The 22,143-nt window shown below is 40.9% G+C and overlaps 2 protein-coding genes across 3 annotated transcripts; one reads left to right on the top strand and one right to left on the bottom strand.

Moving 5' to 3' along the window:
* Positions 1-3,190: 3,190 nt before the first annotated feature.
* LOC117818173 (E3 ubiquitin-protein ligase TRIM39-like) lies at positions 3,191-5,021 on the bottom strand. 2 transcript variants are annotated; one of them, XM_034690997.1, is made up of 2 exons: positions 4,994-5,021; positions 3,191-4,761 (listed from the first exon to the last, which is right to left on the bottom strand). In XM_034690997.1, exon 2 carries the CDS (start codon positions 4,742-4,744, stop codon positions 3,362-3,364), a length of 1,383 nt encoding a protein of 460 aa, XP_034546888.1. In that variant the 5' UTR covers positions 4,745-4,761; positions 4,994-5,021; the 3' UTR covers positions 3,191-3,361. The 2 variants fall into 2 exon arrangements, with proteins under 2 accessions (XP_034546888.1, XP_034546961.1); XM_034691070.1 differs by having other exon boundaries at positions 4,967-5,003.
* A 1,758-nt stretch (positions 5,022-6,779) lies between these two features.
* LOC117818329 (deoxyribonuclease-1-like) lies at positions 6,780-13,821 on the top strand. The gene is made up of 10 exons (XM_034691191.1): positions 6,780-6,875; positions 7,213-7,334; positions 7,417-7,511; positions 8,313-8,399; positions 9,290-9,402; positions 9,848-9,960; positions 10,367-10,521; positions 10,601-10,697; positions 10,875-10,998; positions 12,570-13,821. The coding sequence occupies exons 2-10, from the start codon at positions 7,254-7,256 to the stop codon at positions 12,701-12,703; spliced, it is 999 nt and encodes a 332-aa protein (XP_034547082.1). The 5' UTR covers positions 6,780-6,875; positions 7,213-7,253; the 3' UTR covers positions 12,704-13,821.
* The last annotated feature ends 8,322 nt before the right edge of the window (positions 13,822-22,143 follow it).

Below are 22,143 nucleotides of genomic sequence, written 5' to 3'. Positions count from 1 at the left end.
ATGAACATTTTTCACAATTCCTGGTATTGCATTGACATGAATATTATTGCACAGTTATAAATACTGCACATGAGGGGATTGTTTATGTCAGCTGTTTGTGGGTGTTTAGTTTTGTGATGGCTCTCAGGAAGAAACTTTCTCTTAGTCTGTTTTTCCGTGCTCTGTGTGACCTGTAGTGCCGGCCAGAGTGCAGCAGGTTGAATAGGTGGTGACCGGGGTGGAATGAGTCCTTGAGGATAAGGGCCACATGAAGGAAGAAAAAAAATATGCTTCTCTACCTTGACATGTGTGGCATCTCGCTTAATTTCCTTATGATACTCATGTTTTTTTCTTGTTATATTCATATATTCTCTCTTAATAGTTATATTCATATGTTTTCTCTTTGTATGACTTATCAAGTAACAAGCTAATAGTAGGGTATAAGACCAGCGATCTGTGCAGGTCCTAGAAAACATGTTTGACCGAGGTCAGATCTATTCACCTCTGTATCACAAGGTCAGTCAGCCAGGATATGGTAGTTCATCTTTGCTGAGTTGCTTTGAAAGCACAGGAAATGTTAGCTTGTGCTTTTGATTACGGTTATACGTAAACTTAGGGGATTTCTGGCTACCAATGCCACGCGTTTTATGCTAAATGAATAATCACATGTGCCGATGTGTGCATATTTAGAGTCTTCTATGCATTGTGGCTTATAGGTCAAGACAGATGTATGTCTATTGTTTCCGTGTGCTATTACTCTAATCGACACCTTTTACCCTTAATTGCAAACCACACGCTTCCCTCCTCCCCAGTGCACGAAGAGATGTATAAATAACTGAATGCTTCTCTAATCGGACAGAGAACTTCGGATGCTCCTTGAGTACGCTGTAACTTCTCTCTCATGCTGCATGAATAAATGTTGTGTGTAAACTTTTACATTGAGTTCGAAGCCTCATTTCTGGTCACTGCTCCGCTGTACGATCGCCTCACGCTGGGCCACGCCACCACACATGTTTTGAAGAAGACTGCAAGTAGTTTACTGCAGTCAGAACATGTCATGGTAAAAAAACAACAACACACGGTTCCAGTTAAAAAAAACTGTCTTGCGATAGTCACCAAAAAAGTGTTGTAAATTCACAAGAAAAAACATAACGCTGAAAATATATGTGAATAAATTCGTATCAACAAAGTTGTAGTTTTATGAGCAAAGTGGTAATTACAGGCTATGGTTAATTTATCTGTAGGCTAAAACATCACAAAGGGTGATATCAAATGAGCAGCTTGCATTAAACAGACATGGATCATCTTCTGAAGTTAAACTCAACAGCTGCATAAGCGTGCACAGGCTGTTAACCTGCCCCTCAGACGATTTCTTGCGCAATTGATTGTGGTGGTGAAAGATGAGCAAGAACAGGCTTTTGGCAACAGTGGCTGGAAAATACTTCCTTTAAACGGGCCAGTACGTTTAAATCGTTGGATTGAAGAGACAGAATGTCAGATTACCTTGCACGCTGAAGATCAAAAGAGTCCCTGGAGAAACAAACAGCCGCGTACCATCAGAAACATTCTTACAGTATGGGGGGGAAGGAGGCATATTTCTTACTAATTATCTCTAGTTTACTTTTTTAACACATTTATTTTAAATTAAAGAACCACATTTAATGTAATTTTTTTTAAATGCCATACATCCCAATTTAAAGGCTGGTATTCAAATCATTGCTGGGACCCTATCATCCTTCACAGGTGGAAAAGGGCTGGCTTCCCATTTTTGACCAGGTCAGTTTCATAATTCTATCATGGAGAGCAACTAATGTTCACAGTAGCTACGTACCAGACACCAGTTCTCTGCCATCGTAATGACATCAGCTTTGGAGGGATCTACATTACAGGCCATTTCACTCAAGATGTACACAAAGTAAAAATCAGAATTAAAAACACAACAAAAAGGAAAGATCAATACACATGACTAGGCATAACCAAGAGACAGCCTCTGGCCACAAAAATTTAAGCAAGAAAAAACATGTTTACAGCCTGGTTAAAAAAACAAGTGTAACGTTGCAATTTTGAAGATATTAAGATTACGAGTTTTCCATTATGAGAGGCACAGCGGATTTGATTGACAGGCGGGAACACTGTATCTGTTGGCGAGGAGGCTCAAAGCCCGCCTCTTTACCTCATACAAGCTTGACAGCAGTTAGGTTTACTTCAGCATGTCAAATATGGCTCCCTGCCGACGATTGGCCTCAAAACAGGGCTTCAGAAACGGATGGGTGACATCACGGATACTACATCCATTAATTATACAGTCTATGGGTATAACAATAAAGCAAAAACGAAACAATATCACAGATTAACTGCAAAGCAGTCGGAAAAAAGCTACACCAATCCAGGAGTACTCTGCCCACCTGAAGCAAACATGTCTACCATAAACAGTACAATATGGTCATGCAAAGTTACCGGGGAGGGTTATCGAATTTACCACTATTATTTGAGAAATTTAATATTTATCTAATATATAGTATATTTGTTTTTAGATAGTTTTCTCTCATTTCTGTGTCTTTGGGTGTTCTGCATTGTCATGTCCCAGCCATACGGTCCATGGTCCCAGCCAAGTGTTTCTTGTATTAACGTACAAACAACAGCAGATGGCAGCAAATTAGCACTCGCATTTTAATATGCCAGTTTCTGTGCAAATTACTACGGTCTTTACGGTACAGAGGCAGAGTGAAGTCTGGCAGTATGGCAGTGAGAAGGAAGTTTGATGTTTTGTGTCTGCTGAAGCACTTCAACAACTTCTATCACACCCAGACGCCATTAAAACGCATGAAAGCTATAGCAAGATACAAACACATGAAACAGACCTTCATTTCTTAAATTATCTATGTATTGAGACAGGAAATCATACATCCAAACACTACAATATAAATAAATAATCAAAATACATTACTTCAATGTACACCTTATATTTTTGTGTTGGCATCAGTTCTTATAGTCCAAATGCATATTTTAAAGGGCTACAATAAGCATACATTAAGTTAAAATAATAATGATAATAATAATAATAATAATAATAATAATAATGATAACAATAATAATAAGAAGAAGAAGAAGAAGAAGAATGGAAATAATAATAATAATAATAATAATAATAATAATAATAATAAGAAGAAGAAGAAGAAGAAGAAGAAGAAGAAGAAGAAGAAGAAGAAGAAGAAGAAGAAAAAATAATAGAAACAGTTCAAACAATTATTGTCTCTCCCTTTTAACACAAGTTTGTAAGCTATTAGCTCAATACCATAATTATAACTATGTAGATTCTGTTCATAGAATCAAAACATCAACATGGCGGCCATATTGGAGAGGGGGAGCTTTGTGTCTTTTGTCAAAGATGGAAAACAGTCACACCTATCTTCATCGGTAAAATCTTCATTTGTTTAATACTAATAAATGGAAACATCCTCTCAGTGAAAGTGTGTTTGAAGGTGTGTATGTGTGTGTCAGTATCAGGATCAGAGAATGACAGCTCTCCTCCGTCCCAGTCCAGACTCAGTCTGACCCTCTGCAGCTGATTCTTCACTGGGAGAAAGGTGTGTGGGCCTGATGGTGAGCGTGCTGAGTATTCACCCCTACACAAAGATAATGCCCATAATCCAGACTTAACATCTCCTTCCATCCGGAACGACTCTGCCAGCACACCCACAAACCACCTTGTATTCTCTCCAACCTCGACGTCCCAGCTGTGAGTCCCTGAGTTGAAGCCCTCAGAGCCTAGGACCGAGCAGAAAGGATTACACCGCTCTGGATTATGAGGGAGCTGCTGTGCCTCTCCTTGTCTCATACAGGTAAGATCTTTTGATGGGATGAGTTCTGGACCAGCAGTGTTTGGGTCCAGAATCACAGGACTGTAGGGGACCATGTCCTTCATCTTGTTCCAGATGTTGAAGCTCAAGTTGCCCAGGTGTTTGGCCACTTCTATCAGAGCTCCTGAGGACAGCTGTGGATCCTCCAGCAGGGGGCGCTGCTGGACTCTTTGCACTGCAGCCTTGTAGTTTTTCAGGATTGAGATGTCTCCAGCTCTCAGGTCGTCCTCTGTGGCTCTCACTGAGTCTGAAAGAGCTGCTATCTCTCTGCTCAGAGTCTCCATCTCTCCCTTCATCCTCTGACTCTTCTGCTTTTCTTCTTCCCACAGTGCAGACAGCCTGGCATCCTCTTCCTCTTCTAGAAACTGGTGGAGCCACTGAAACTGCTCCCTGATCTGCCTCTCGGTGTATCGGGCCTGGAACTGAATGTGGTCTGCAGTTTTCTCAACCTTCTCTTTAACTTGTTCAAGAACCTTTAACTTCTCCTTTAAGGGCTCCAGAGTTTCCTGAAGAATCCTGCTGGGTTCTTGAGCAGCTTCATCGATGGGTCTGAATCTGTGGTCGGTGTGTTGCTCTGAATCTCTGCAGACGAGACACACTGGCTGCTGATCGTCCAGACAGAAGAGTTTGAGTTTCTCAGAGTGCAGACAGCAGAGATCATCTGAAGATCTCTGATCTCTCTCTAACAAAAAAGCCTCACACAGGTTCTTTAAGGCCAGGTTACGAGGAAGATATGTCCTTGAAGATCTCCTCTTACAAACTGGACACTCTTGTGTTGGTTTCTCTCTCCACCAGCTCAGCAGACAGTCTTTACAGAAGCTGTGGCTACATGAGAGAATGACAGGATGCCTGAAGACTTCTTTACAGACTGGACAGCAGAGATCCTCCTCTGAGCAGGAAGCCATTGAGTCTCGGAGTGAAGCTGAAAACAGCAGACACCACATAAAAAAACAGGAAGGTGTGTTTCACCTCCCCCGCAGCAGAAAGTTGTCTCAGTTACTCATGATCTGAATCCTTGACAGTCGTAAGCATGTTAAAGTTTAGATTTGTATTCCACTTCTATAAGGTAAGTAAGTTCTGAAGGAGTTTTTAGTATCTAAAAGTTCTGTCAGTACTCTCTCCAGTACCTGTTTTGTAATGAAGGTAAATCTTACCGTCTCTCTGTCTGTGAGTCGTCTCAGAGTGAAGGGATCAAAAAACACAACCTGTTTCCTGGTTTGTTTCAGATGATGCCCCCTAAAGGGTGGAGCTTTGTCAGCCTTCTGATGTGTTTTATATGAAGGGCACATGAGAATCAGATCTGTCACTTTCTCTACCACTAATGAAGTATGAAAAATAATGTCATGTCTGAAGATACCCAGTGAGGCCTATTGTTCCAAAACCCCTTCAATGCAGAAAGTGTTGGAAATTCGGACATAGCTCTCTTGTATATTGACACCATTTGGGAAAACTCACAGACACACGGGAACATACACATGTTACTTTAACTACAACCCCGATTCCATAAGAGCTGGGACACTGTGTAATAATGATGGATGGACTTGATCTTCAGGCCCTCAGGTAGCACTGCTTGAAAAAAAAGACATGACTCTGTAGTGGAAATCGCTGCATGGGCTCATAATCAATTAATGTAACCATTGTCTATGAACACAGTTCATCACTGCATCCACAAATGCAAGTTAAAACTAAACCATGCAAAGAGGAAACCGTATATAAACATGATCCGTAAACACTGGAGACTTCTCTGGACCTGAGGCCGTTAAAGATGGACTGAGGGGAATTGGAAAACTGTCCTGTTGTCTGATGAATCAAAATCTCACATTCTTTTTGGAAATCATGGACGCTGTGTCCTCCGCTCTAAAGAGGAGAGAGATCAGTTCAAAGACAGCATCCCTGGTGGTATAATAATAATAATAATACCTAAGTTTTATATAGCGCTTTTAAATAACTCAAAGACGCTTTACAAATAAATAAATAAATACAAATAAAGACATACAAGACAAGCAGACGACAAGGGAAGAGGTGGAAAAATTAATGTGAGGGGAATGCCTGTTTGAAAAGGTAAGTTTTTAACTGTTTCTTAAATGAAAGAAGTGAGTCAGAAGCACGGATGTGTGGGGGGAGAGAGTTCCAGAGGGTGGGGGCGGCTATGGCAAAGGCCCGGTCCCCCAAGGTACGGTGCTTGGATTTAGTGATGGGAGTGAGGAGGTTGGAGTCAGAGGATCGGAGACGGCGGGAGGGGTGGTAGTACCGGAGAAGGTCAGTGAGGTATGGGGGGGCCAGGTTATTGAGGGATTTGTACGTGGTGGTATGGGGATCATAAGACTCCATGGCATGGGTAGCTTTCACATCTGTGAAGGCTCCATTAATGCTGAACAATATAGGCTTAGGAGCAAAATATGCTGCCATCCAGACAATGACTTTTTCAGGAAGACGTTACATATTTCAGCAAGACAATGCCAAACCATATTCTGCACATATTACAACAGCATGGCTCTGTAGTAGAAGAGTCCAGGTGCTTAACTGGTCTGCCTTCAGTCCTGACTTGTCACCAATTGAAAACATTTGAAACTAAAAATATGAAAAGGAGACCCAGAACTGTTGAGCAGCTGAATGGGACATTTCACTTTAAACTCCAGAAACTGGTCTCCTGGGTTCACCAACATTTAAAGAGTGTTGTTTAAAGAAGAGCTGATGCAGAATGATGGTAAACATGTCCCTGCCCCAACTGTTTGAAACGTGTTGATGGCATGGAAAATGTGTGAAGGCCCGGCAGTTACGGACAGACAGGAAACAGTAAAGGGACCTGTGACACAAAAACTATTGGTTACTGTCTGCATGCAGTTGCTGATATCAGCTGCACAAAGTGTGTGAATGTGTCTGTTGGGTGGTTGTGGTCATCAGATAAACTTCCTGGCTCTCATCAGTTTCATAGTTGTTCTGTTTTTTTGTTGTTGCAGAGTTCAGTTTGAGTGTGTCTGCTGGGGCTTTAGAAAGGGATGTTTTGTGTCTTTTGAATTCATTTCAACCTGACCGGTGAGTTATCTTTCCCTTCATTTTGCTTTTCCTCTTTTTTTTTAAACATTAAAACTTATCCAGGATACCGAAATTCAACTCTCTTAAAAGTGACTATCGTTTGAAAACTAAGAAATCCTCTTGTTTTACATTCAGGATATCAGAATGATACGGAGAACATGATTAACTGACGTTTATCTGACTGTGAAACGAGTAGCTAGGAACATCTCTAGTGAGAACTGCATATCAACCATTTAGTTTTTATATCATCAATGATTCTCATGTAAATTGCAAGTTGTGTCCAACACTTGTAATTTGATGAGGTGTTTACATCCTCTTATTGTCACTCTCCACTAAGGTAAGAAAAAAATAAAATATTCTTAGCTACCTGAAGTTAAAATGAAGATAGCAGCCTTCAATGCAAAGAATCTGGGATGGAAAAAAGTCACAGATAAGACTGTTGTCCACTACCTCACCAAGGTAAGTCCTCTATAATGAATTTATCAATAATAAGGGCAAGATATGGAAATGTGAAGCATCTTAGCAATGCGTTGTGTTGCAGATCATGTCTCAGTACAGCGTAGTGGTGATACTGGAGGTGATGGATAAGAGCGGTGAGGCCATGAAGAGGTTACTTCAAGAACTCAACAGCACAGTGTGAGATCTCAGTGCTATGAAATGTGTTGTAGAGAGAAATTTCAAAAGAGGACAGACACTTTTTAAAAAAATGTTTTTTAAAATGGTTCCCAATTTGAAACTCTGACACTGCGGACAGAAATGTTGGTCAAACAGTCAACCACGGTCCAAACACCCCAAAAAATACAGCATCATGTTAATGTGCTGGGTTCATGCTGAAGAGAAAGGACCCAAATGCAGATAGAAAAGGCAGACTGGTGTGAGATAGGCAGGTCTAGTCTGGAGTGAGCCAAGGATCTTACGTCAAAACCCAAAGAAAGACTGCAACAAGGAGGAGCAAGCGAACACACAAACTAAGGAAGTGGTCAGTTTGGTGTTCTCAAGAGTATGAACTGAAAGAGAAAGGAAAGTATGAGCTGTTTTGCTCCTCTCTTCTTCTCTCTGCTGCTGACTGTTGGAACATTAACCACCAATCCAAAAGTTAACTTTAAAAGGGATTAATCAATTTCCTCCATATTGTTTATAGATGTAGCATGCTAACAGAAACTATTGGGTTTGCCACAGTGTGAACATCCAGAGGTGTATTGTGTTGGACTGACTAATTTAGGATTGATTTAATATGATTTGGAGGACCAGTTTTCAACACACTGTTGCTACGGGATACTGACCAATCAGAATCCACTATTTGTCATAGCTGGTTGACAAGACGATCTAAGACTGCAGCCATATAGCTCAGCTGCTGGTTCACTAATACAGAAAACTGTACTTCTGAAACACAAACTTAATACTAACAAATGTTAATGTTGTTTCTGTTTCCTTCAGCTCCAATCAAAACCGTCCTTACTCCGTGGACTCCAGCTCCCAGCTGGGGCGAGACACCTACAAGGAGCAGTTTGTTTGTTTCTACAGGTAGGGCAGTCTGTGATAGGGTCAGTATGTATATAAGTCGTCTGTTTGGTATGCTACCTTTTACAGAGCCAGGTCATGAAGAGCTGCAAAATTTGGTAAACATTAAGAAAGCAATGGTACCTCACAATACACAGAAAAACAAAGGTAGATGGGTACAAGCAATAAAACCAAAAACCCCAGGCTTGAAAGACCACAAACGAACAAATCTACAATAAAAAAAAACATGAAGTTGAGTTGATGGTTTGCTTCAACAAAGGCAGCAAAGCATTGGAACCATCACTGCAAAGGCTCAACCACCTTTGTTTTCATAGGCATGAGGGACTACCAAGAGACACTTGTGACAAAGAAGTGTCTCTTTTGTAAAGTGAGGGTTGATCAGTTTAGAAATAAACACAGGAACCTGATAATGCAAGGCTCTTTCCAACCCCAGCACGGCCTCAGCAGATGTCTGTCTAACATGAGTCTGGTTCTGCTCGAGGTTTCTGCCTGTTAAAGAAAGTTTGTCCTTGCCACTGTACCTTGCTAAAGGCTGCAAAGTGCTCTGCTCATGGTGGATTAAAAATGAGATCAGACTGAGTCTTGTCTGTAAGATGGGACTGGCTCTTATCCTGTCTTGATGTTGGGGCTTTGCTAATAATATAACATAGAGTACAGTAAATTATATGATGCCACTGTGATGGTTTAGGTATACATTTCGCAGAACTGCAAGGCTTGTCTACCAAGAGCAAACCTCAGACTGGATGCTGGTTGTGGCAACACCTTGTGTGTGAAAAAAAGACACTCCTAATACCAAGGAGTGTAAGCCTGTGTTATCAGTGTTTCAAACAGGCTTCTTCATGCTGAACGCCAACAAACACATCATGGGCTGAGTCTTATTAATCATGTCTCAGGGAGGATGAGGTGACACTGGAAGACTGTCACCAGTATGAAGATAATCAAGCTGGAGATGTTGACGCCTTCGCCAGAGAGCCGTTCATCCTGCGCTTCAGCTGTCCAACCACAGGTAAGTGCTGTACACCGTATAGTTTTCTGTAAGCATTGTATGACTTATGCTTTAAAGGGTGGTTGGGCTCAGTCTGAGAGATCTTAAAGTAGAAGTAAAAGATGGATGGGTTTATTCATGGATGGCTGCATGGATGAATGGATGATGGATAGATGATGGATGGATAGATGGATGGGTGAAGTAATAGATGGATAGATGGGTGGATATGTTTTATGGATGATGGATGGATAGATGGATGGGTGAAGTAATACATTTATTCATGGATGGATGGATAAATGAATTGGTGGATGGACAAATGGATGGATGGATGGATGGATGGATGGATGGATGGATGGATGGATGGATGGATGGATGGATGGATGGATGGATGGATGGATGGATGGATGGATGAACGACAGATTGATGGATGGTCATGTGGTCACCTTATTGTTTTTGTGTATCCCAGTTGTGAAAGATCTGGTTCTGGTCCCGGTCCACACCAAGCCAGATGACTCGGAGAAGGAACTGGACGAGTTGCATGACGTAGTGGAAGCTGTCAGGAAGAGGTGGAGAACCAATGTAAGCTTTATGGTTTCACTGTGTGTGTGTGTGTGAGAGAGAGAGAGAGAGAGAGAGAGAGAGAGAAATTATACGTCAGGGCTAGATGAGCTTTGTTTCCTTCCGACTGTTAATCACTGAGTAAGCAGTCATGACCAGCTGCTTTTACTACTTCCTGTTAAACACACTTTTGTTCCTGGAAAACATCTGGTCAAACCCTCATTCCTCACCCGTGTTTTAGTTAACAATGATTAGTAAATCTGCACAGTGTACAAAATACTGCTGCTTAATTTGTGTTTGAAGGCCTCTAGTGGCTAATGGGTCACAGAGCAAACAGAACTAGTGGAGCTCCGTTTATACCTCCTACTTTGATGTAGGAGAAGTTCAAAGCTAACCTGTGAGGTGAGCTGTGTTATTTTTTTTGCAGAAAATTATGATTTTAGGCGACTTCAATGCAGATGGACGTTATCTCTCCCAGAGGAAGAAGAAAAAGATTCGGATCTGCTCGGCTCCCTATCACTGGCTAATTGATGACGATGTTGACACAACGTCTAGTAACTGTAATGACCACACCTACGACAGGTAAGTCCCGTCTGCATGACTGGAGTTTTTTTTGTTTATTAAGTGGTTTTAGAGAGTGTGATCAATTTTACTCCAACAGGATTGTGGTGTTCGGAAAGACCGTGCTAAATGCCATCGTCCCCGGCTCTGCAAAGTCTTTCAACTTCCAGAGAGAGTTTAACCTCACTGATGAGGAAGTAAGACAGTTTTTGCTGATCACCACAGATTAGATCTCATCCACTGACAGTTTACTGTGTTTCAAACAGGAACACCAGAGTTTTTGTTCATAAGCGGCTTTGAGTACTAAGAAAAGCGCTATATAAATTCTATGAATTATTATAATTATTATAACTTTGCTTTATTTTTCTTCCAAGACTCGCACTATCAGTGATCACTATCCTGTGGAAGTGGAGCTGAAGACCAAACAGAGACAGAAAAGAGTGACGGCTCATCCCCGAGCAACAAAAACACCAACCAAAGGAAGGAAACCAAATAAAGGTATTGTTTGGTTGTAAACTGAAGTGAAAGATAATTTTGTGAAATACTAAGTGGTTCCAAACCAAGAGAGGTAAAGCCCCTGAAACTATCCCTCTGTACAGCAGAAATGATCAGGGACTATCAAATTAACAGAGATAAGTGTACATTTACACACGAGGCACAGCAGCACAAGTTCAAATATTATTTAAATTCAGACACTTATGTACGGAGTGCTTGATGGATACTTTATTCTATCTTTATTAACATCTGTGGGCACCATTGTGAGTGGTACTTATTGTGAGTGGGCATGTTTTAGGACTACAGGACTTAATTATAACTAATATTAGGAAAGTACTGAGTCCCTGGCCCAATCTCAATGTCCTTCCTGAACCCTAAGCCCTGAACCCTAAGCCCTGAACCCTAAGCCCTGAAACCTAAGCCCTGAACCCTAAGCCCTGAACCCTAAGCCCTGAACCCTAAGCCCTGAACCCTTCTTGACTTAATTGACGTCATCTGAAAAGTGATTGAGGGCAGGAGGCTGTAAGGACTCAAAACTGTATAACTGGGAATGGGACAGCACTTTGAGACTCCTCAGTTAAACCTACATGATGTCATGTAGCTCACCTTAGTGGTGTTAGTAATTTATATTGCACAATTTTTATTTTCCTCAAATTTAAGGCACTTAAGGGATGGGCTGACTGCCATGTGATTCAGACTCTTACTGTACAGACTACTTAACCACAACATTTTAAAATATTTAAAATATACTTTATTTACACATATATGTGAAGATAAATAGATGTTGGCTGATTAAGGCTGTTTTCTACATTTATACTTACAGGCAAAAATGTTTGTAACGCCAACATTGGTTGCTTCTTGTTTATCGTCGCACTTTTTAAAAATTTATGTTGAGGCATTCGTTCACCATTTAATGCTTTTGGGCTTCCTCTGGGAATCCTGTGTTTCATGTCACAATGCTATGAACTATGGGTAAGTCCCTTACTCTAAGTCTGTAAAAATGCCCACTTACGGAAAGGGGGCATAAAGGGCTCAAAAAGTCTGTGACAGATCCCTCACACACTTGAAGATCTGACAGTGGGACAGCCCTAAGCCCTCACAGATTCAGCGGGAACGTGCCTCAAAGTCAGTGAGTGTTTGAAGGTGGACATTGAGATTGGGTCCATGACTTTTGACTGTAGACCAAGTTTCAGTTGGTCGAAAGCCCAGATACTTTCTGCTTCTTTGAGATAAAATGTCATCTTTGAGCTTGACCACACCTCAAATTAAGACCAACACACCCATGGGCACAAGTTCACTTGCTATTGACACAACTTGAGCGCTAGGCTAAAAATGTTACTTCACATTTCTGTTACTGTACAAAAATATAAGGTGAAGCTGAACTCAATCGATTTACAGTTGTAATGTTTTAGTGTGACGTTTCTTTTCCTTCCCAACAGCTCAGTAAGGAAACACTTTTTTATGTATGTTACGTGTATGAACATGTTTTTGGTGTGTCTGTCCGATAAAATATAACTCTGGCTCAGCAATAGATTTTTTTTTTTTTTTTTTTTATTTAAATTGAACACAAACAGGACTCCAGAAGAAGAAGAAGAAGAAGAAGAGTACAGAGCGAACTGGAAAACAGAAGAAGGAGAAGACTGCGACAAAAAGAAAGAGAGGAGAGTCATCAAAAACCCCTGCCAAGAAAAGTCGTTTAGACAAATAACAAAAAGCGGTCGAAGATGTTGATCCTTCGATGGTTTTAATTGTTTGTTTACATAAAATTGCAGCTTGTATCTTTAGAAAATGAAGGGGTTGTTGCTTGCTGGCAATTTAATTCTCCATTGCTCTGTTTTGCTGGAACCAGAGGAAATCCAAAGAAACAATGAACGTCTGGTTAAAGTGGCTTAATGTAGCTTAAAAGTTGTGCTTATTTTTTTATATTTGAAATTTCTTTTTTAATTTTAGACATATACAGACACACACACATACTTAACACAATACATAATGGCCTTTCACACTTGCCAACACCTGAGTAACTTAAAATACATCACTGAGAGGGGGAAAGAGTGAGAACGAAAATATTAGTAATGGAGAGGGTAATATTTGGGATAAATTAAAATCGTACAATAAAGGGAAAATAAATGAGTGGAAGTCAGTTGGCAGGGGTTCTTCCTATATAGTGCAGAAATGGCTGCCATATCTTCGTCAACGTATTGAGTGAGCCATGGGAAGGTGGCATGTTTTTTTCCCACCGGAGCAGGATGAGCCTCCGTGCTAGAAGTACAGAGAAGGCCACCACTGCTGCCTGGTTAGCTGAGATCCTGCAGTCATTTGGAGCAACCCCAAATATGGCTGTCACAGGGTTTGGCACAATCTGTGTGCCACACACTTCTGATAGGGTATTAAACACCTCGGACTAGAAAAATTCTAGGCTTGGACAGGCCTAAAACATATGATTGAGGGTGCCTGGAGCATGCCTACACCTTGGACAGACTTCATTCATCCCTAGAAAGAATTTAGCACGTCTGCTGTTGGACAAATGGAGCCTGTGCATTATTTTAAACTGTAGTAATCCATGTCTGATACATATGGATGACGTATAGATCTACTGCTCTCTGTCATATTACTCCCACTGTTGCTTAATGCGGTCTACTGAGGTGCTTGTTTTTACAAATGTAACGTGAATGTGAAGGAAAAATGTTTTGCCAGATATCAAGACACATCCAGAGACCCTCACAGAGGTTGTGACAACATGACTTTTCTTTTTAGTGTGTTTAATGTGTAAGGTATGTGAGCCAATCACTCTATGTTGGATTAATAAAGTTGTTTATAATGAATCAAGTTGAAATTTCCCCGAATCAGAACATTTCTCACAACATCTCCCAAAGAACAACAGCATTTCATGACACAACTAAGTTTTTACAGAATACAATATTTTACCAAACATGACATCATTTCCCAAAATACATAATGAAATACTTTAAAAATATATATAATAATAAAAAATGAAGCAAAGATGAAAAACTTTTTTTTTTCCCCAGGTAGAAGATTTGGCATCACAGCTCCAACAGAAGTTGAAACGTTTTAAATATGACACCATCAAATACATATAGTCAGTAAAATAAGGTAACATGTTCATTCAATTCAATGAATAAGAAATTAACATAGGTTTATAATATCTGTAAAACTATGTCAATTATCAGCTCAGTTCAAGTGACTTGTTGTGTACATGTATAATCACCAGAGGGCGCTAAAGCATCAGAAAACAAATCCTGCTTTTACTTTCTTTTCTCATGAAACATAAAAAAAGACTCCAGAGTGACACAGCTCACACTTTAAACCACAGTCAGGTCAAAGCTCCTCATCATTTGTAAAGAGGTTTCACAGTTTGCAGTAAAATGACAATTATTTTGAGTCTTACTCTAAAAAAAACAATGCATAACTTGTGTTTGATATCATACAAACTCAGATTTAGTACATCTTAAATGTGTTGTCTCATCTCTCACAAGAAGCAGCAGTTACATTCTTTACAGATTAACACTTCAGGGTTTAACTTTTTTTAAACAGCTACAAATTTGGTCAAGTTGCAATATCTCGCCACTTATTTGAAATACAGTCATGAACTTTCAAACACACATTCATGCTCCCGAGAGGATGGATGCTGATTAGCGAGGTAACCCTGTAACTTTCCTCAAAAGCCTAGAGATCAGATTTTTTCACTATTGCAGAAAAAAAATCAGTAACTCCTGGAGGAATTTGGGTGAATATTTTATTCCTTCTCATGATCCCCAGAGGATACATATTGCTGACTTGAGCAAGTAATCCTGCAACAGGACCTTTCTGCAGCCATGATGAAACTGATATTTGCGTTGTAAGACAAATATGTTGATAACAATTGTGAGAATTGAGATATGGTTCAGATATTCATGCTCACAAGAGCATAGATCCTAATAACCCAAATAACCTTCTGAATTTCCTCAACTACCATAGCAGGTTAGATTTATTTTACAAATTTTTCACTTAAGTTCTTCAACATCTCCTTATTCATTTTATAGGAAAAATTATAATTACAGATTTTCTTTGTTCCCAGAGGATGAATCTTACTTGATATGACTTAAGGAGGAGGGATGTGGGTCTACAGCCAGTGGATAGAGGTCCAGCAGATCTAACTTACAAATAGGAGAGCAGTGAGGGACTTGCTTCTTCTTAGACAGCTGTGATAGGCAAAGAGCTCGCTGTTATAGATCTTTTGCAGGAGACAAGGAACCAGAATGCTTGCGTCTTGCTCATCTGCAGGTGTAGGAGGTGGAAACCTCACCAACAGATTCATCCTCTGCTCTGTTTCACTGTCAGACAGACCTCCATCGGTGATATCTTCACCAGGGTTTCTTCTTTCATGACAACCAATGGAAACATCTTCTCAGTGAAAGTGTGTGTGAAAGTGTGTATGTGTGTGTCAGTATCAGGATCAGAGATCCTCTGGAGCTGACTCTGCACTGAGAGATCTTTGATCTGAAACAATGTTGAACATGCAGTGTATTAACCTTTACTGAACATTATTATCAAAGATCTAGACTCGATGCTTCTCTTCCTCTGACTAGACTCTGCTAACACGGCCACAAACCACCTTGTACTTTCTCCAACCTGGACGTCCCAGCTGTGAGTCCCTGAGTTGAAGCCCTCAGAGCCCAGGACCGAGCAGAAAGGATTTATCCACTCTGGATTATCAGGAAGCTTCTTTGTCTCCCCTCGTCTCACAGCGATCAGGTCTTCAGACAGGATGAGTTCTGGATGAGCAGTGTTTGGGTCCAGAATCATAGGACTGTAGGAGACCATGTCCTTCATCTTGCTCCAGATGTTGAAGCTGAGGTTGCCCAGGTGTTTGGCCTCGTCTATCAGAGCTCCTGAGGGCAGCTGTGGATCCTCCAGCAGGAGGCGCTGCTGGACTCTTTCCACTGCAGCCTTGTAGTTTTTCAGGAATGAGACGTCTCCAGCTCTCAGCTCATCCTCTGTGGCTCTGACTGATTCTGAAACAACTGCTATCTCTCTGCTCAGAGTCTCCATCTCTCTCTTCATCCTCTGACTCTTCTGCTTCTCTTCCTCCCTTAGTGCAGACAGCCTGGACTCCTCTTCCTCTTCTAGAAACTGGTAAAGCTTCCTAAACTGCTCCTTAATCTGCCTCTCTGTGTGTCGGGCCTGGTGATCAAACTGCAGACCAATGTGGTCTGCAGTTTGATCAGACTTCACTTTAACTTGTTTAAAAACCAATAACTTCTCCTTTGAAGGTTCTTCTTGTGTTGTGGAGTAGCTTCATCGATGGGTCTGAATCTGTGATCAGTGTGTTTCTCTGAATCTCTGCAGACGACAGACACTAGCTGCTGATGGTCCAGACAGAAGAGTTTGAGTTTCTCAAAGTGCAGACAGCAGAGATCCTTTGAAGATCTCTGATCTCTCACCTGTAAGAAGGACTCACACAGGTTCTTTAAGGCCAGGTTTACAGGTGTGTTCCTTTGAAGATCTCCTCTTACAAACTGGACACTTTCAGATTCAGATTCAGAATACTTTATTGGGTATTTATTGAGACAGTTTTTACAGAAGCTGTGGCTACATGACAGAATGACAGGATCTCTGAAGACGTCCTTACAGACGGGACAGCAGAGATCCTCCTCTGATCTGGAAGCCTTTGAGTCTCAGAGTGAAGCTGAAAACAGCAGAGAGAAAATCATGTCTTCCCTCCCCCTTTGTTTAAAAAAAAATAAAAACTTTCACTTTGTGTCCTGTTTTAGCTGTACACACCTTTAATGTGTCTGCAGGTTGTAGCTTTCCACCCCTCTCTAGATGAAATCAGTGTTTCATGATAAAAATCTAACATTCTGATTTGTCTCTCTTTCATGAAACAACACATTTTTCTTGGTTCTGGGTCATGTGAGAGGCGATGCCTCATATAAACCCTGGGTGTGTTTCTGTCCAAAGTACAGATTTCTTGCATGACACAGTTATATTGCACAGCAGGCTGATGTGAGAGCAGTTAATGCTCACAGAGGTTGGGGGTTGAGGTTAAATTAAGTGTAGACGTTTACATCTCAGTCAAATATTCTTTCTCAGGCCTTTGTACCATGAGGATGTCGTGGAGTTGAAGAAAATTGCTTGTCTCAACCATAGACTGTTTAATTAATAGACATAGTATCCGTGATGTCCAACATATGTTTCTGAAGCGCTGTTTTGAAGCTAATCGTCAGCGGGAGCCATGCAGGATATGCTGAAGTGAATCTAACTGCTGTTGAGGTGAAGAGGCGGGCTTTGAGCCTCCTAGCCAACAGCTACAGTGTTCCCACCTGTCAATCAAGTCAGCTGTGCCTCTCATAATGGAAAACTTGCAATCTTAAAATCTTTTAAACTGCCGCGTTATGAAAAAATCCACCTCCCGTACAGCGTGTGTTGATGGGTGACGTCTCTGATGTTTTATGTGGGATTGGCAATTTATTTGTTACCTCCAGACCTGAAACACGTCCTAACCCAAACAAATATTTGAGTCATTACCTTGTAAAAACTGCAAACACTTTCAGGCAAAAGTTCTGTTAACAGAAGCAAGTTGGTCAAAAATTTGAAGTCCCATAACCAAAGGGTGATGAGACTTCCGCTTTCAACCTATCAACCCTTCACGAAAAGAAGAGTCAAGGTGTCAAGCCTGTGTCGCTTGGAACACTAGCGTTATTTAAACGCTTTAGGGTTAAAACCAAGCGGCAACCTCTGGTCTCAAAATATGAAGCCCATGCGGAAGTATTTAAAACGCAGTTCAACGAGCATCCGCTTGAGGCTGGCTGCAGAAACACTGGAAACCACGTACACACCGATTCAAAAAAGACAATCTTTACAGCGGAAATAAACATGTCTACAGTCTGGTTCAAAAAACGGCTTTGGTCTGAAAAGCTCATTTCTCGATCGGCACACACTGTATGGAGGGTTAATTTTTTATAACGCAACAGTTCAGAAGATATTAAGATTACAAGTTTTACCCACTTAAGGACATGACTGACTTGACTGACAGGCAGGAACACTGTAGCTGCTGGCTAGGAGGTTCAAAGCCCGCCCCTTTACCTCACATTTAGTTGGATGAAGTTAGGTTGAGTTCTGCATTTCCAATATGGCTCCAACCGATGATTGGCTTCAAAACAGCGTTTCAGAAACAGATGGGTGACGTCAAGGATACTACGTCCATTAATTATACAGTCTATGGTTAAAACAGGTCATCACCAGATCCTGGTTGGCTAGTTTGAGGCAGCCCTTACACACAAGCTACAGTTCTCCATGTCATGAAAGCTGGTATGACAGAAAGTTGGGAAAACTCTGGGTTGATCTTCCTCATACTTATACTCTGTTGACTGAAAGCTTGTAGAGACGTGAGACTGGAGGAAACTGTGGTGCAAAAACTCTGACATCATCCAGGTGCATAGCCTGATGTTGGGTTTCTGCTCAAGGTTCCCAAAGGCATCGGGGAACAGACCCCAAGGAGACGCCCTTAGTGTTGGCAGCAGAGAGAGTGACCAGGTTGTGTTTACCATCAACTTACTGTTTATTTGTGGAGAATCCAAGAGGGAGGAGAGCTGGCTTTGCCTGATTGGCAGAGCATGGCCTGATCACCTTAGCCACAGCACACTCCAGTGGTTTAGGGTTCAGTAACCCCTGTAAACCTGCTCCCTCACTTTCACTCATTGCAACTTTGGGTTGAATGTATAACTGTAGATCTATCTTTATCAAGCCTCAATACGTTCTCATTTAAAATTAATGCAGATTGTATCATTTTTAAAAATGTTATCTTCATGAGTATCGAAATATCAAACATTTTGTCAACCATAGTTGGCCATCATTCCCAGACGCATGTACGATTGTTCGGTGGTGATCATCAGGTTGACATTTTAATATTTGGCTGGCTCAAATTAGGAACCTAACTCCAATTCAGCGATGTTCTGTTACTCGTTTTTTGATGAGTCATTGTCATGAAACTTGTAACTCCCTTGGTTCCTCATTCTCTCCTCTTCTTTTTCTTCATTCAATTTAATGAACCACATTTGTTTTTCTACACACAAAGAAAGTCCCTGTCCAACTGAACCCTTCTCAGTTTGAACACACAGAGTTTCGATAGAAGTACGAACAGTTTTCTTTTAAATGTCAGTCGGTTGGTTGTGGCTGGTGGCCTTTGGGACTTCCTCACAGTCACGAGGTGATGGACCTTCATTTCAGTTATCTGTTTAACATCTCTGTGGTGTCATGAGACCTTTCTAAATGTCACTGAGATATGAGCACGTCCATGTTAATACAAACCCACGCATGTCACTTACACTGTGTCCGTCAGTGTTTCCCCATCAGGGTGCCACTTCTGTTTTTGGTGTTTGGTATTTTAAAATAGTAGCTTGAAAGGTTTTCCTCTGGTACATCTAGAGCAAAGCAAACAACAAACAACAAAGCAGCAAGACAAGAGAACAACTTTTCAGCTCAACCATGTCAGATAAACAATTAGATGTTTTCTGAAAGGGTGGAGTAATTAAACTATCATTAATCAAACATTTGTTGACACTCTGATGAAACAGCATTTAGTGGGTGGCTTGCAGGCAGGTGTGTCTGGGTGTTCCTTTGTTCAGGGTTTCTGGAGTGTCCGCACCATAGACTGTATGATAAATAAACGTAGTATCCGTGACGTCACCCATCTGTTTCTGAAGCGCTGTTTTTCAAGCTAGTGTGAGGTAAAGAGGCGGGCCTTTAGCCTTTTCGCTAACAGCTACTGGGTGCTCGCATGTCAATCAAGTCAAACATGTCCTTTATTGGGTAAAACTTGTACATTTACTATCTACGAAAATAAAGTTATAAAAAAGTTCAACCCCGTAAACTGTGTGATGATAGAGAAATTAGCTACTCAGACCCAAACCGTTTCATGAACCAGGCTGTAAACATGTTTATTATTACTATAAAGATCGTCTGTTTTGAAGTGGTGTGTAAGTGGTTTCACTCGAGGAACTACAGTTTTTAGCACTTCTGCATGGGCTTCATATTTTAAGAGCAGAGGTTGCCGCTTGGTCTGCACGAGAAACTTCCCAGAGTCACTCCATCACAGACATCCCCTTGCAGTGTGACTTTTTCTCTGTCAGACAGGAGGCAGGGCGGTTCACAGGAGGCAGAAAATGGCATCAAAGGGATGATAATGCTGAAGTACTCATATGCATGGAGGGCAAGCAGAGTCTGACACTATGATGATAGTTTTTGCCTTCATAACAATGCTACATGTACTGTAATTGGATGTAGTCAGAGAATCAACAAATGAGTGGAAAAGAACATGCTAGAGCAGAAAAAAAGAATAAAGGTGGCATCATCCCATCCAACTCCCTTGATGTGAATTTCCCTGGCTTTTACCACATCAGCTCAACCCATCATCTTGTGGAAATTTTACTCAGGTTCTAGCAGGAAAAATTCCACCAAAAGTCAGGTGGAAAGTTTTGACGTGTGCTTCATTTCCTTAAAATGTTTAGTTCCCACTTGTTACCCTTGTAGTTACTTATATAATATAATCAATAGTATAGAATTATATCAATAGTATTGTGTTTTCCTTATTCATTATTCAATTTCCACCACAATTGGTCACAAAAATATTCACCACGATGCAGGGAATAATGTGTTAGATGCTCAAATTTTCCTGGGGAGGACCCCCCCGACCTCCCTCCTATTACCAGTGCATCAATACATTTAAATTCACCCTAAACTGTGAGAATCAGGGGTATTGAAGGAGGTGGCCTTTTTTCTTTTTTTTTCATCCCTGCCCCTGCCCCTGCCTGAGTACGCCACCGTTATCAAATTTGCTTCAAGTTCATTCCAGTTTCAGGTGGCATTCTGGGTGACGTATCAGATTGGTATCTTGGAATTTCCGACTTCTGAGATCAAGTGGAATGCAGCATTACATCTCTTTCTGCTACTGACATCTGAGAACCTGCAAGCTCACAGCAACATTAACGTAACTTTAATTGTGAAAATAAGTGTAAATACTTGTTCAGTTTTATCACTAAAACATTTAGTTTACTTTACTCTAGCACATTTGTGTTCACACGAGGAAACACACACGGCTGTTTACCTATCACCTGAGCAGGGATTTAATCTGCAACACCTGGGGAATATTACATAATACAAACAAACATGCACACACAGAGGCTCCTGTGTTTTTTTTCTCCTACTCCACCTGAATGGAGAATGTTCCTGCAGCAGCTTGTCTGAGCAGCTGATCCTCCCCCTTCAGTTGTTTAGAGAAAAAAAAATATGCCAATCAAATTCTAATCATTGTCTTCAAACATGAGGCTGCTCATGTCCAGAAAAGAAAAAAATACATATATAGAGGGTAAATCTGTTCATTCCGATTACCGTGATAACATCCTCCATGTTTAATCTAAATCACACATGCAGTCACATGTCCCGTCATGCTCAGCTTGGTAATTTCCTCTCAAACAGCGTGACTAGGGAAAGTCCTTTATCTGAGCAGGTGTGACCAGCCAGATCAAAGAAGAAAACAAAAGGAAGCTGGAAACTCCATCTTCCTATTTTTAACACCACACGGAGAACCTGTCCGCTATGAAATGATGTCATCAAACTTAGCCAGCTTAAAGTGGGTCATTCGTTTTTTCATTGACTGTGTCGTTAACCGGGAAATGCTTTTTGGGGAACTTGTGGTAGGATGTTTCTACTCCTCTACTTTCAGGAAGGACAGACCATACTCTTTAGGTGCACTACGTTCATTTTAAAGCTTTATTAACTGGTTAATCAATAACTTTACATGAATAAAATTATTGATTCAAAACTGATTACATTTCTTCTGTTGAAAACAGTCTGTTATACTCTGAGTTTGAGATGTATCCATGGCATTAGTTAGCTCTGCTGCCTCCTCAAAGGGAGATAACTCTGCCATTATTACTCACCTTAACTGAACATCTCCACTGATTAGGGGTGTAATGGTACACGAAATTTTGGTTTGGTTCAGTACACAATTTTGAAGCTTTGGTTCAGTACACTTTTGATACGGTTAGGGAAGAAAAGCAACAAATAAAACATGGTCTTAAGTACAGCATCGACAATTCAGGCTTTTAGGCCAGCTCCGATTTATTTTATTTTCCTTTTTCTTTTTCCATT

The sequence above is a fragment of the Notolabrus celidotus genome, chromosome 1 (genome assembly GCF_009762535.1).
Source record: "Notolabrus celidotus isolate fNotCel1 chromosome 1, fNotCel1.pri, whole genome shotgun sequence".
Classification (NCBI taxonomy): Eukaryota; Metazoa; Chordata; class Actinopteri; order Labriformes; family Labridae; genus Notolabrus; species Notolabrus celidotus.
This window is presented reverse-complemented; position numbering and strand designations above follow the sequence as displayed.